The 13,769-nt window shown below is 42.6% G+C and overlaps 1 protein-coding gene across 3 annotated transcripts in view; it reads left to right on the top strand.

Annotated features, from left to right (window-relative positions):
• Window positions 1-8,988, top strand: part of Kdm3a (lysine demethylase 3A) — a 43,696-nt gene extending 34,708 nt beyond the window's left edge. For all 3 annotated transcript variants that reach the window (XM_034511307.2, XM_034511310.2, XM_034511308.2), the window contains 10 exons: window positions 250-422; window positions 756-992; window positions 2,291-2,462; window positions 3,162-3,255; window positions 3,785-3,915; window positions 5,824-5,943; window positions 6,024-6,163; window positions 7,180-7,356; window positions 7,438-7,572; window positions 8,320-8,988. In XM_034511307.2, coding sequence (XP_034367198.1) covers window positions 250-422; window positions 756-992; window positions 2,291-2,462; window positions 3,162-3,255; window positions 3,785-3,915; window positions 5,824-5,943; window positions 6,024-6,163; window positions 7,180-7,356; window positions 7,438-7,572; window positions 8,320-8,400 — 1,460 coding nt within the window. In that variant the 3' untranslated portion in view covers window positions 8,401-8,988. The remainder of the gene's footprint in view (window positions 1-249; window positions 423-755; window positions 993-2,290; window positions 2,463-3,161; window positions 3,256-3,784; window positions 3,916-5,823; window positions 5,944-6,023; window positions 6,164-7,179; window positions 7,357-7,437; window positions 7,573-8,319) is intronic.
• Window positions 8,989-13,769: the final 4,781 nt, after the last annotated feature.

Raw genomic sequence — 13,769 nt, 5'->3', positions numbered from 1 at the left:
CCACATCCATAAAATAGAAATAGAAAAATCACCATACTATTTATTTTCTGGTTTCACTTGGGTATTTGATACTGTTTTAAAACATCAACTGGGAACTCTGACATATCACACGCCATTAGTTTTTATTCTTTTAGATTTTTTTTTTTTAATTTTAGAAGAAGAGAGCTAGACCCTGAAGCCATTCTGCTTATAGAAACTAATAAGGAATTTGCCTTGAGTGCACATCTGAATGTTTTCATTTTGTTTTAGAAAAACAGCTGACTATGCCGATTTTAAAGAATGAAATCAAATGCCTTCCACCCTTGCCTCCTCTGAACAAGTCCAGCACAGTCCTCCATACCTTTAACAGCACAATTTTGACACCTGTGAGCAACAATAATTCTGGTTTCCTTCGAAATCTCTTGAATTCATCCACAGGAAAGGTATGTGCTCCTTTTATTACTTGCACCCTTTATGAAGTTGAGTAGAGAGGATGACACGAATCATATGTCACTGCAGGTGTTCCACGGCCCAGATGGGTGGGTTTTGGGACACTTTTGTCTTCCAGCTATTTTTGTTTTTTTAACCCTGGTTTTCACTTTCTTAAACCTGAATGACCAGCTTAAGGACTTGCCTCTGTACCTGGGTTCTCTAATCTGGACTCTTGTGGAAATTTGATGTGATGTATGTTCATCATACAATTATAGAGGTGGGTTTTTTTTTTTTTTTCAGCAGAGAATGGCATATCTAAAATTTGTGTGTTTTATTAAATTCAGACAGAAAACGGACTAAAAAACACACCCAAAATCCTTGATGACATCTTTGCCTCTTTGGTGCAAAACAAGACTTCTTCTGATTTATCCAAGAGGCCTCAAGGCCTGACAATCAAGCCTAGCATTCTTGGCTTTGACACTCCGCACTACTGGCTGTGCGACAACCGCCTGCTGTGTTTGCAAGACCCCAACAATAAGAGCAATTGGAATGTGTTTAGGGAATGCTGGAAACAAGGGCAGGTAATCCTGGCCTCTGGCCACTTTGCTTCTTTGCAGACTCCTAGGTATTGTTATTTCCTCTCCTCCTGTGTTTGTATGATTTGTTGTAGCTGTGGCCACAAGTCAACTGGGTTCACCTGAAAGGGGGGCTGGGAATTGAAGGGGGAAGGAGGGCAAGAAGAGATGAGGCCAAGACAAAGTTCTCTGATCAAGGCCCCAAGCTTTAATGTTCAGCTCTCAATTTAAAGGGGAAGACCCAACCCACAACCCCTCCTGGTTTCAGATGGGTGGGATAGTCCATAGTCCATTCCAGGTCATGGCCGGAGATGTCTCAAGGCAAGCCCAGGGGCAGTTCTGCTTCTGTGTTCCGGGCAGCCAAGGTGGGTAACTCCACCTAGATCCTATCACTTGACCTTGTTGTGGTAAACAAGGTCTCTCAGGCCTGCTCATGGTGGAGGGGAGAGTACAGTTTGTTTGGGGTAGATGTGATTAGGACAGTGTGTAGCTATGTCTTGTTTTGTATAAACTGACTCTACTATACTGTACTTGGAATCTGAGTGCTTTCAGCCAGCTGTTTCTTGGGGTTTGATGAACAAGACAGGCCTGAGTTTTCTTGTGTGGTCAACCTCAACAGAAGAAGTGAAAGTGACTAAAACACTGTTGAGATTTGACAAAATGCAATTAAAAAAAAAAAATCACATATCCCACTTTCATGGATTAAAACCTGTGCCGGGGCTGGTAGATAACTCAGTGGTTAAGGATGTCTGCTGCTCTTGCAAAAGACCTGAGTTGGTTCCCAGAACCCATGTTTGTATTGCCACTACCTATATCTCCGTGTCTAATATATCTGATACCATCTCCTAGCTCCCAAGTGCACCTGCACACAGATGCAAGGCATGCTCAGAGGCACACGGGTATGCATAGAAATAAAAACAAATGTAAAAGAAAATACAAAAGAAAAAGCCCTGTGCTCTGAAGGTAGTTTTGCATGGGTCGCAGCCATATGGTGTCACGTTGAAATTGGTGTATTATCCACTACAGGACCTGCTGTCAAGGGCAGCACTGCACTGTTGGCTCTTGAGCTGTGGTCGATCCATTCACAGTGTTCATGGCCTTGTAGGGAACACTCGGTGGCGTATATGTCATGTTCATACATGCCTAGCCTGGTGCAGCTTAATAATCTAGGATTATTATGTATCCTGAGAGCAAAGTGTGTAGCAGATGAGTAATGAAGGTGTTATGTGCAATAGAAGAACCAGCTGCTTGAAGAGGGGAAGAGCTAGTAGAGGTCAGACTTCATCTCCTCCTCCTTCCTTTAGCCGGTGATGGTGTCGGGAGTGCATCATAAATTAAACACTGAGCTCTGGAAACCCGAGTCCTTCAGGAAAGAGTTTGGCGAGCAGGAAGTGGACCTAGTCAATTGTAGGACCAATGAAATCATCACAGGAGCCACAGTAGGAGACTTCTGGGATGGATTTGAAGATGTTCCAAGTACGTATTAAAGACTGCTCAAGGGGGTTAAAGCTGTGTAAAGAGTGGACAGAAGAACAGCGGGAGCCTGAAGATTCAGGACTTCAAAAGGAACTGTCTTTTGGGTTTTCTTTTTACAAAGTTTATGCTTTTGACGTGGCGTATTGGCCTGCTGCAGGTACTGCTGCTCTTGTAAGAATACTTCTGACCAGCCCTGATCTGTAGTCCAGAAGGTAGAGGGAAGAGGATATAGGTGGTCCTTCCCGAAGTCCCCAGACAGAACAGGAGGTGCTCTCAACCTCCTATCAGAGCAAAACAAGTCCTTTCTGTTTGGTTGAGTTTGAGCCCCTGAGGGTTTTGACGCTGAGGGGAGGTGAGTAGTGAGTGACACTAGTACTCTCACAACACTGAAGAAAGCAAAGTTGGTCCCAGCGACAAGCTTTGTGTGTTCAAAAACAGGACCCCATAGATAGATGGAAATTAACAATCTTTATTTTGCTGTCTCCAAGGTACGGCTTTATTTTTTTTTGTTGCCATAAAAATAAGAGTTGGCAATTGGCAGGAATAAGATAGCTAAGTTGTGTTTGTATGCCAAATGGACTTCTTTGATTTTGAAAAATCTCAGATAAAATACTTTATTTGTAATATTATTAGCTAACTTTTCCTTTTTTGTTTCTAAATTATGAATAAAAATTCCTTTATTCTGGTTAATCTCTCTAGACCGTTTGAAAAATGAAAAAGAAAAAGAACCAATGGTGTTGAAACTTAAGGACTGGCCGCCAGGAGAAGACTTTAGAGATATGATGCCTTCCAGGTATGCTTTCAGACGTGGATTGAGCTAATTCTGTCCTCCACTTGGGGAGTGCAAAGTCTCTCAGATGGCAGGAAGCTAGTTTTTAAGGAAGTATAAGACAGCTTCATGTTTTTATTGGTTCTGATGTTTTTATATTGTGTATGTACCTTTAAGAGATAGGTACAATTTTAATGAGATAGAAAAAGTAATGACTTTAGATCTGGGTAGGAATGGTCTGCACATTTAATGTGGAAGCACCCTGCTGTGAAGACTTTCAGGCTGGTTTTCAGACAGTCCTTGGATCAGACACCCCAGAGTAATGTGTCCCAGAGCCTAGTTCCCCTCGGGAAATCCTTTCCAACTTTATAGCCTGAAACATTCCAGATCATTTGGACTCATCTCTGTAGCACAGGACATAGTTTTAAATACCAAGGCCAGCCATCTCTGTATCAGATTAGGTCTTTTCTGTATAGAAGGAACAAAAGACGCCCTAGTACACTAGAGTAGAAAAGCAAGCTTGCTTTGCAAATTATTTGGTTTCTTGTTCTAGGTTTGATGATCTGATGGCCAACATTCCACTGCCTGAGTACACCAGGCGAGATGGCAAACTGAACCTGGCCTCCAGACTGCCAAATTACTTTGTACGGCCAGACCTGGGCCCCAAGATGTACAATGCTTATGGTAAGAAGGAAACGTAACACAGTCGAGATGAAACAAGCTTTTTGAGAAAATGACTAAAAAGCGGCAGGACGCTGCCTGGGTCCCTACACAGCTCTCTTTCTTGCTCACACGTCTATGGGTTTTCATGGCTGCAGTTTTGCATAACAGCAGGTTGCAGTTTTATATTTTTCTGTCTTCAACACCAAACTGTAATTGCAGAAATTTCCCATGGTGCGGTCACTCCAGTCTTGATGGATATCTAGGTCAGTTTTCCTGTTGTTTCCCACTAACGTCACACAGTGTGTGTGTGTGTGCGTGCGTGTTTGCAAGTGCCTGTGTGTTTTACAGAAGTTAGGATGCTGTAGAAGAAGTGACTGAGAAGGTTTTGTCCTCGGTCTCTGGCCAAAGTTAGATCTGCTGTCCCAGACACCAATAGGTGGCAGTGTCTGCAGAAGCTTTTCTTAGGAACCCTTGTGGGATCCTTAGGATTTGGGGTGGGGTTGTTGTATGTAATCTTGGTTCCATCTGAGTTGAGGCTGCCTCAGTTTAGGGCCTGGTTGTTTCAGCATAATAACCCAGGACTGGAGTGGGTGGGTTGAGTAGCAGTCAGCTATCCTTCTTTTGTCACACCCTCCGCTGTACAGTGTGTGCAGCTACAACGGCCTGCAGCCCCACCTATGCCTTGGGCACTCTTCCTTGGAACCCTTCCCCAGTCTCTTGGTTACTGTCTTTCAGGTCTATGTTTATCATGCTCTTGAATTTACAATTTTATCAATACATTTTTCCGGGGCTGGAGAGATGGCGCAGTGGTTAAGAGTACTTGCTGCTCTTCCAGAGAACCTAGGTCAGTTCCCAGCTCCCTGATCAGCAGCTCATACTGCTAATAACTCCAGCTCCAGAGGGTCTCATAACCCTTGACCTCTGAGTACATGTACATATGTGACGTATAATCAACACAAACCCCAAACATAAAAACCACAATGTTTTAAAGATAGTCTATTTTTCTGCATCGTATTTTTTGTTCATAGTCTGCTTTTATTCTTTAAGTACTCTGAGTTTTAAGATATTCTTTCATGTGGTCCTATGTAATTTGTTTCCTTCACCTTATTTTTGACATGTTAATTGCTTTTTTAACTTGCATTTTGTACTTTTTTTTCCTTTTTTCTTTCTTTCTTTTTTTTTTTTTTTTAAACCAGAGAAATACCTTTTAGATTCATTGAACGCTGCCATGTTCAGTGCAGGTGCTCTTATGCTCTTATACCATACAGCATAGCCATGTCAGCACTTTATTACGACTGTTTCACTGTCTGCCCGTTATATGCTCTTTTACCATTTAAAGCACTTCTCAAATTCCATGATTTGAGCCAAATGCCCAAGGCATTCATAGGGCTGGTGTTTCAGCAAAATGGAAGCAAAGCCAAGTGCAGCCGGCGTCTCGGGTCCTAGACGGCACGGAAACTACCATCCCTTGGTTTTAGCCTTTCACATAGCAGCCACCAAGCAAGCTAGAAATGAAACCTTTTTTCTCCAAACAGTATAACCCTCTTTCTATGGTTACAAGAGGGAGAGTGCTTGTGTCAAAAGTCAGGAGTGGCCACAGAGCAAGGTGAGCCAGCTGCCTTTTGTGAACACACTATGAACACTGAAGGGAATTCAGTGCACTGGCAGTGTTCTCTCTTACTGGGTGGGGCTGCCTGCTGTTCCAGTGTGTGCAGCAGCAACTACCAATGGACTCCTTGAGTGACGTTGACTGATACCTTTTATCTCTGAGCCTTCATTGGTTATGAACTTTAGTTAGCTTCTATAAACATCCTTTGAGCAAATCCTGCCTGCAAGAGGTCACTTTACCACTCTGATTTCTTGCTTACATTCTTAGTTCTAAGTATCCTGGTACACTCAGGCTTTTTCTTTCTTTCTTTCTTTCTTAAGGATTGATCACTCCAGAAGATCGGAAATATGGGACCACAAATCTTCACTTAGATGTATCTGATGCAGCCAATGTCATGGTTTATGTGGGAATTCCCAGAGGACAGTGTGAACAGGAAGAAGGTAGGGTTTGAAATACTGAAGCTGGGGTGACTGTCTAAGCCAGGATACTCAGTTCACACTTGTTTTTTCTCTTGTTCTAGAAGTCCTTAGAACCATCCAAGATGGAGATTCTGATGAACTCACAATCAAGCGATTTATTGAAGGGAAAGAGAAGCCAGGAGCCCTTTGGCATATATATGCTGCTAAGGACACAGAGAAGATAAGAGAGTTCCTTAAGAAGGTGTGCTGCTGACCCCGTGCCATATGAGGGGGTCATAAGAATAGCAATACTATAAACTCCCATACAATGCAAATCCGTACCACTTGGATGGGCTGTCAGTAGTTGCTAAGAAACAAGGATTCTAAAAAAGGGGAGGCCTTGTCTTCTGTGTTTGTTTTCTGTTTTAATGCACTTGGAGATTTTTGCTCTGTCTTGAGTTTGCCTGATCATCACATTGTGCCTTTGTTGTTGTTAATACTGCCTTGAAAATATGAGCATTTCATTAGCTCATAAGTCAGTTCTTGGCCCCAAGCTCTCATGTTCTGAATGAGTTGCTGAAGTCTCTGTTAGTTTTGTTCTCATTTGGTGAGAGACCCAACTTAAGTGGTTGTCATTTAAAGGAATAGCAGGAACTGGGAGAAGTCAGTTTCACTGTCGTTGCAGGATGTTATGTGGCAGTTCCCAGCACTGGAAACGTAGTGCTGTCTCTCTTGAAACTTGTTCAGTGTTGAGGCTGCTGACTACAAACCAGAGATTTGTCATAGGAACATTCCTAGCCCATTTGTGGTCCTGACACAAATGGCTCTTTAATATCCAGTTGCTAGAAATCAATTAAAGATTCACTATTTGACCTCTGGTCACCATATTCCCTTGATGATGTCACTTTTTAATAGTATGGTTTTCCAGACACTGAATGTAGGAAAAAGAAGTTTGTATCTTTGGGACTGTTTCATAACTCAGACACTAAGTACAGTACAAGACAAGTTGGTTCATAAGGAATCCGTTTACATTTAAAAAGAGGACCTAAAATATTGTCAAAGAGAGTATACAGACTATAGGAAGTGATAGCAGGAAGGCAAGGTTTTTGTGACTCTCTTGATTCATTCTGTTAATGAACCTGTTGAATGCTATTTCTGCCCATGGGAACACATAACCGAAGACAGCCTGATGCTGACTACTTGTATTTTGGGAAGGGGAAACACTCTTGTTGGGTTTTGACATTTGCTAAGTTGCATACAATTTTTACTGTATTGTAGGTATCAGAAGAGCAGGGTCAAGAGAACCCCGCAGACCATGATCCTATTCACGATCAGAGCTGGTATTTAGACCGATCACTGAGAAAGCGCCTTTATCAAGAGTATGGAGTTCAAGGCTGGGCTATTGTACAATTTCTTGGGGATGTGGTGTTTATCCCAGCAGGAGCTCCACATCAGGTTAGAACCAGTTATTCTTGTTTATTGCCTTTCTGCTGTGACCTTGTGGACTTCTTACAGATGTGACTTGGTGTTTTCCAGGTTCATAACTTATACAGCTGTATCAAAGTGGCTGAAGACTTTGTGTCTCCAGAGCATGTTAAACACTGCTTCTGGCTTACTCAGGAATTCCGTTATTTGTCACAGACTCATACCAACCATGAAGATAAATTGCAGGTAAAAACAGCACCAGGTCCTGGCATTTGCTGCCTATGGCTCATGATCCAGTAGTGACCTTACAAGGAGAGTCAGTGTATCTGGCCATGTCACAGTTGGGATAGCTTTCTATCTAGTCCTACCATGCATGCACTTGAGTGACAAAGCTACAAGCCCAGAGGAAGCCTCACCCTGGTCATTGCTTAGGCACTGGAAGTCTTTATCCATGGCTTAGCCGCCAGCCAAGTGTTCTGGAACACAGAGCCTGGCCTTTTGTACTACAGTGCTTTTGTTACTTGTGGTAGAGCAGGATTCAAAGAACTAAACATTGGGATCAGGCAGGGCTGTTGCTTTCAGAGACTGAGTAGTGGATTTCAGAGACTGTGCATATGTGTGTGTGGCAGCTCACATTGCAATACCAACCTCACTAATCCAGAATCTGAGGAGGGTTTGAAGGCCACTCTGAGCTATGCAGGAGCATCACAATTTAAACGAAATTAACAGTGAATTCATTCATATTGCTTCATGTTTGAGTAGTTGAAGTCTGATATAACACTGCACTCACCTTGGCCAAAACTGATTGTAAGTTCTTCAGAGAAGGATGGTATGGGTATGGCATTCTGGTCTCCAGGAGACAGAGGCCCTCAAATTACATGTATTGAGTACTGACTTAAGTTCTAAGAGAAGTTCATGTATGTGGTGATGTTATTCTTGGTGAGGAATTTTAGGCTTAATGAAGCAGTCATTTTTTTTCTTCTGTTGCTTTAGGTGAAGAATGTTATCTACCACGCAGTGAAAGATGCAGTTGCTATGCTGAAAGCCAGTGAGTCCAGTTTGGGCAAACCTTAACTCCTCTCTGCACATTGGAGATTATTGGCAGCTGATCAAACTCTTCAGGCAGGATTCCTGTGGACTTTGAGATTTACTGTTACCTCATCTTCTTTTTTAAAGTACACCTGACTTGTGAGGGTACTGTCTCTAATGTATATTTCTAGTGTTTACAGACACTAAGTGTGTATATGTAGTAACTATTTACAGACCACGCATCCTGAAACTGTGACTTCACCTAGATCTTCTACCAAGCTGAAGACCTGCTGGCTCTGAAACAGTACTCGCAGTCACTCCCCAGCTGTTTGTTTGGACAGCTCATTCAAATGGCTTTTTAACTATTAGGGATCACTGCAAAGTTTCATTGGATTTTATTTATGTCCTTTGGAGCGCCCCCACCCCCACCCCCCAGGGTCCAGAAGAGCAGTGGAGGAAGTGACAGCTAATGATGCAGTTCTAAATACATTGCATAGGACTGGCATTATATAGCAGAAGTAACTACTGTATAATTCTTGGGGTTAACCATCTTTAGTTAATGGAATTTTAATTTAAATGAAGCTTTGCTAATTTTAAGTGGTAAGCATTTTGCATTAAAATATTCATATAATATTTTGGCTCTGTTCTCTGGCCTTTATTCTTTGTTTACACACCTCAAAATAGGGTTAAAACATTGAATTAGATAATCATCATTTCCTGCTCATCTCTCCTGCTTTTGTTAAGAGTCACCACCTGTTTGAAAATGGGAACTAACCAAAACCCAAATATTTACTGGTAACTGCTTCTGAACAGTGAGAGTCCTGTGTGTACAGAGGCGGAGGAGGCAGTGTTGGAAGGGTCAGGACAGTTATACCTAAAATCCCCGTCTCTGTGAAGGGGCAGCACTGGTAAAGAGGGCCGCCCTTCTGTGGTCCCTCTCCTGGGCTGCTGTACCTGCAGAAGGAATTTATTAATGCAAGGCCTACAGTGTAGGTGTCGACCTTGCAGGTACATCTTACATCTTACATCTCTAAGTAAGTTTACAGAAACAGTTTTTGAGAATTTCTTACAAGTTCCTTTGTAGATTTGTAGTGCAGAAGTCACCTTCAAGCCTGCTGCTGTCAGAGGTTCCCATACAGAATTATAAGGACTGTTACTCAGAGTTGAACTTACCAAAGAGCTACAAAAGGCAAGAGCCAGCCAGCAAGAACTTTAACATCCTCATATATACCTGAAGTTAGAGATTCTGGACTGATCTAGTTCTCACTCTAGTATGTTCAAAGAAGAGTGTAGGAAATGTGTCAAAGACATTGTCAGAATGGCCATGTTTGGAAAAACTCTGCATGCAACTTAAAATGAAGCAGGGTGGTTTCAGTTAGAAATTCAATGTGAGGCAATGAGACGGCTCTGGTTACCTCAGTGTTTCTCAGAACCCACATTAGAAGAGGAGAGAAACAGCTCCACACAGTTGTCCTCTGACTTTTTCTCATGAAAGTCACACATGTCCCATACCAATTAAATCAGTAATAATGAAAATATCCAGGAATAAAATTCCTGTGAACTAGATCACAGGGGTGGAGGAACATTTACATTGAATATCAGAAAACAAAAAGGATGCCAATTTTCCAGTATTTGAAGACATGCCATTAGATTGAGCAAACCTATCTAAACCAGTAAGGATATGTTTCTAAAATGTAGTAATAAATCTAAACTCTGGGGAGATAGCTGAGTCTAAAGTACTTGCCCTGACATCAGTCCCCAGCACAAGCAAAAACCTGGGAATGTCAGTCTCTACATATAGCCATAGTTTTCTGAGAACAGCCTAACCAACTACTAAGCCCCAAGTTCAGTGTCATACTCATGACAGCGAGTAAGTAATTCAACAAACTAGATATATGACTTCACCAAGTAGATGGGGACAGAAAGCACTTGTTGCAGACGACCCACAGAGCTGCTTCCATCTGCTTGCAACCTGAACTCCAGGAACTGTGGGTACCATTTATTTCTATCCTCCCCAGGCATCTAGCATGCACATGCAGACAAAACACTAAGGCATATGAAATAATGTTTTAAGCAGACAAAATTTTTACATCTAAAGGCAAAGTGGTAAGACAATGAGTGAGGAAGACGTCCATCGTTGACATAGCTTTCACATATCAAGGAACATGTACTTTATACAAAATAACTATTCTAAAAATGGTTCCCTCATGATGCCTCCAAAGTAGTTTTATGTTGGAAAAATAGCCATTCTGTAGAATCAGTGCCTCAAATGTTAATAATAAATGTAGTATGACTAAGAGCCACTAATTAAAAGAAAAAATCAGAATGAAAGCAATGTATTTGGAACTGATATACAAAAGTGCAACTCAGGAAAAATGGTGATTCAGTTTAATAAAACAGTACCTCAAATTTATAACGTGAATTAGCCATGGCTCTCCATTGAACAGAACAGAATATATAGACTAAAGGGGAACTTATTAGCATGGCTTACAGGCTGTATGGTACTGTAGTCCAACAATGGCTGACTTGTCACAGAAAGGCTCAGAATCCAGTAGTTGTTTGTCCACAACACTGGATGCCTGTGTAGTCACATCTGGAACTGAAGTCCTAGAGAAGTCCGCAGAGTTGCTGGTCTTTGTTTCTAAGTCAGACATAATACTGTCCTCGGCCCAAAGAGCAAATGCACTTGTCTTCAAAAGGGAGGCCAAGTACAGGAAGAGCAAACCTCCTTTTTATTTTTACAGCCTTTTATTGGGCTGCCACCAGAAAGTGTGACCCAGATTTAAGGGTGGGCCTTTGTGCTTCAAATAATCTGATTAAGGAATCCCTCACAGGCCAGCCCAGCAACTTGGGTTTTAGTTGACTTTAGCCGTAATCAAATTAACAACCAAGATTAGCCATCACAGACATGTGAGAAGGTTTAATTACACCAAGCTTGGCATCATCATCATCATAATAATAATGATACAATAATGAATATTTAAAAGTAAGCCATGATACACCAGATATGCTCCTTTAATCTCAACACTTGGGAGGCAGAAGCAGTTTCATCTCTGAGTTCTAGAACAGCCAGAGCTATGAGACCCTGTCTCAAAAAACTTTAAAAAGATCAAAGAAAGAAGTGTGTTTGTTGTTAAATCTCTAAAGACTTTTTTTTAAAAAAGCTGACAGCCTTCCAGTTCTATAGATAAAAGTTAAGAGGTGCTACAGACAGCTTGAAAGGCGTGCTTGCCTTGCTTGAGGCCCTGGCCTGCCTTCCCCTCAGCTCAGAGGCCTGCAGTAAGCTGCTCTCTGTGGAGTCTTCTCCTGGCCCAGTCCATACCAGTGAGTCAGTAGAACAGAGATTTGCTGCTGTCAGTGGAGTTGGCGCTACTGACAGGAATCTCAAGACTCACAAGCCACAAAAAATCTGTTCTCTTTTCAAAGATGGCCTGTAACTCAAATCCACCCACCTCTGCCTCTGGTGGGATTAAACGTAAACCATCATACCAGTTCATTTTCTATTGGGTAATGCTGTATTCTCCGGGTGGGGACTTTAAAAGAAAAGCCTTAGTTTTGGAGGCTGAAGCCATGGATGCCTGGCCTCTGGTAAAGGTCACATGAGAGGTAGCAGCCAATCAGAAAGAAAGGAAGGAAGACGGACAGACAGACAGACAAAAAGGGAAAGAAAATTACAAACCAATACTACTTATAAATATACACAGGAAAAAGGTCCTCGATGAGAAATATTAAGTTCAAATACAGCAAGATGTTCAAAGTGGAATGACACAGATTGAAACATGTAAAGCCAGGTTAATTTAGGAATATCTACATAAACCAGTTAAACTTTATCCTGAGAGTGTCTCTGTGTGATTCTGACCATCCAGGAGCTTGCTCTGTAGACCAGGCTGGCCTCAAACTCAGATTCACCTGCCTCTGCCCCTCTGCCCCTCTGCCCCTCTGCCCCTCTGCCCCTCTGCCCCTCTGCCTCCCAAGTGCTGGGATTAAAGATGTGTGCCATCTCTGCTCAGTTTTATACATTCTTTTTGAGACATCTTCAAACTTACAGTTCAGGCTGAACATAAAGCTATTATTTAAAAGTATGCAACACACTCGAGAAGCTGCTGAAATGGGTCCGTGATAAAGGTACTTACCACCAAACCTGACGATCTGAGTTCAATTGCTGGAACTCCATTGGTAGGTGGAGAGAGCCAAGACCTGCAAGCTGTCCACTGATCTTCATAGTGCCCATACACACACACAAAATACATCTTGAACTCCAACTCAGAAACAAGATTTGCTGTTTTGAACATACACACGCAAGTGGCAATGTATCTAGTTTGGGTAGGAAACACTAGTATGTATTTCTCATCACTTTATACAGAAGTCTGTGCCCAGCAATACCCCCACCCTCTTGTTTATGTAGCTCTGGCCGTCATGGCACTTGCTGAGTAGACCACAATGGCCTGGACTCAGATCCACCTTAGAGTATGGGTCACTGCTCTCGCCAGCCTACTCCCTTTTCACCTCTCCCTCCCCTCTCCCACCCTACCTCTTTTCTTAACTGGCATAGCTTTAACTTACTGTCATCAGCCTTGAGGACTAAACAGTTTGCCTGGGAGATGCAGAATCACCAGATACCTTTAGGTTATTTTCCAGAAAATGTTTGGTTTTTCCTTTATTCTGAAGGGACTGTTGTTGCATAGACTTTTTTCAACCTTTTTTAAAAACACCCTAAAAATGTTAACCTACTGTTTCTTGGCCCCAGTCTGTAGCTCTGCGATCTGCTTCTTCCTTCAGGATGACTGGACACTGCTGCACACCAGGCTGCAAGGATGAAGTGGCGCCCTGAAAGGGTGGGGTCTGCAGGGTCCTCTGGGAGAGGCCGTGGGGGGAGCGGCCCTTCTCCCAGGATTTTACTGCTACAGCTTTTTGATGGTATTCAGTGAAACAGCTGGTGCATGTACACTATTGGGGTAAACAAGGGCTGTATGTGAACCTTGGAGAGTGGGAAGAAGTTTTCAGGGTGAATGTAAGTCACTGGCTGGAGTGCGGGTTTTTATGGTGTAGTGGGCTTGAACTTGTAGGTCTGCCAAGGACTACCTGACTTTCCTGAGATAAAGGCAAAGCCCAGAGGAGCTACCTGGACACGGTAGACGGTATCCTTAAACACCAGGGTTTCCCGTGTCTGTGATCAGCAAATGTGTTCCGTCTCACTAAAGATCTCTTTACCTAAGTCACTTCTTTAACATTTTTCTTCCACAGCCTCTACCGTTGAGCATCCCAGTCTGAGTCCCTCAGGGTTTAGCATGCTGCTGTGGGATCGTTTTGGAATAAGCAGTCCAACACCAGTGAAGAGTAGACGAACTGTCGCCAGGAGCTGCCAGGACAGGACCAGGACAGCTCCTGAAAGACCTCAGTGCTATATCCAGTTT

The sequence above is a fragment of the Arvicanthis niloticus genome, chromosome 9, assembly GCF_011762505.2.
Source record: "Arvicanthis niloticus isolate mArvNil1 chromosome 9, mArvNil1.pat.X, whole genome shotgun sequence".
Classification (NCBI taxonomy): Eukaryota; Metazoa; Chordata; class Mammalia; order Rodentia; family Muridae; genus Arvicanthis; species Arvicanthis niloticus.
This window is presented reverse-complemented; position numbering and strand designations above follow the sequence as displayed.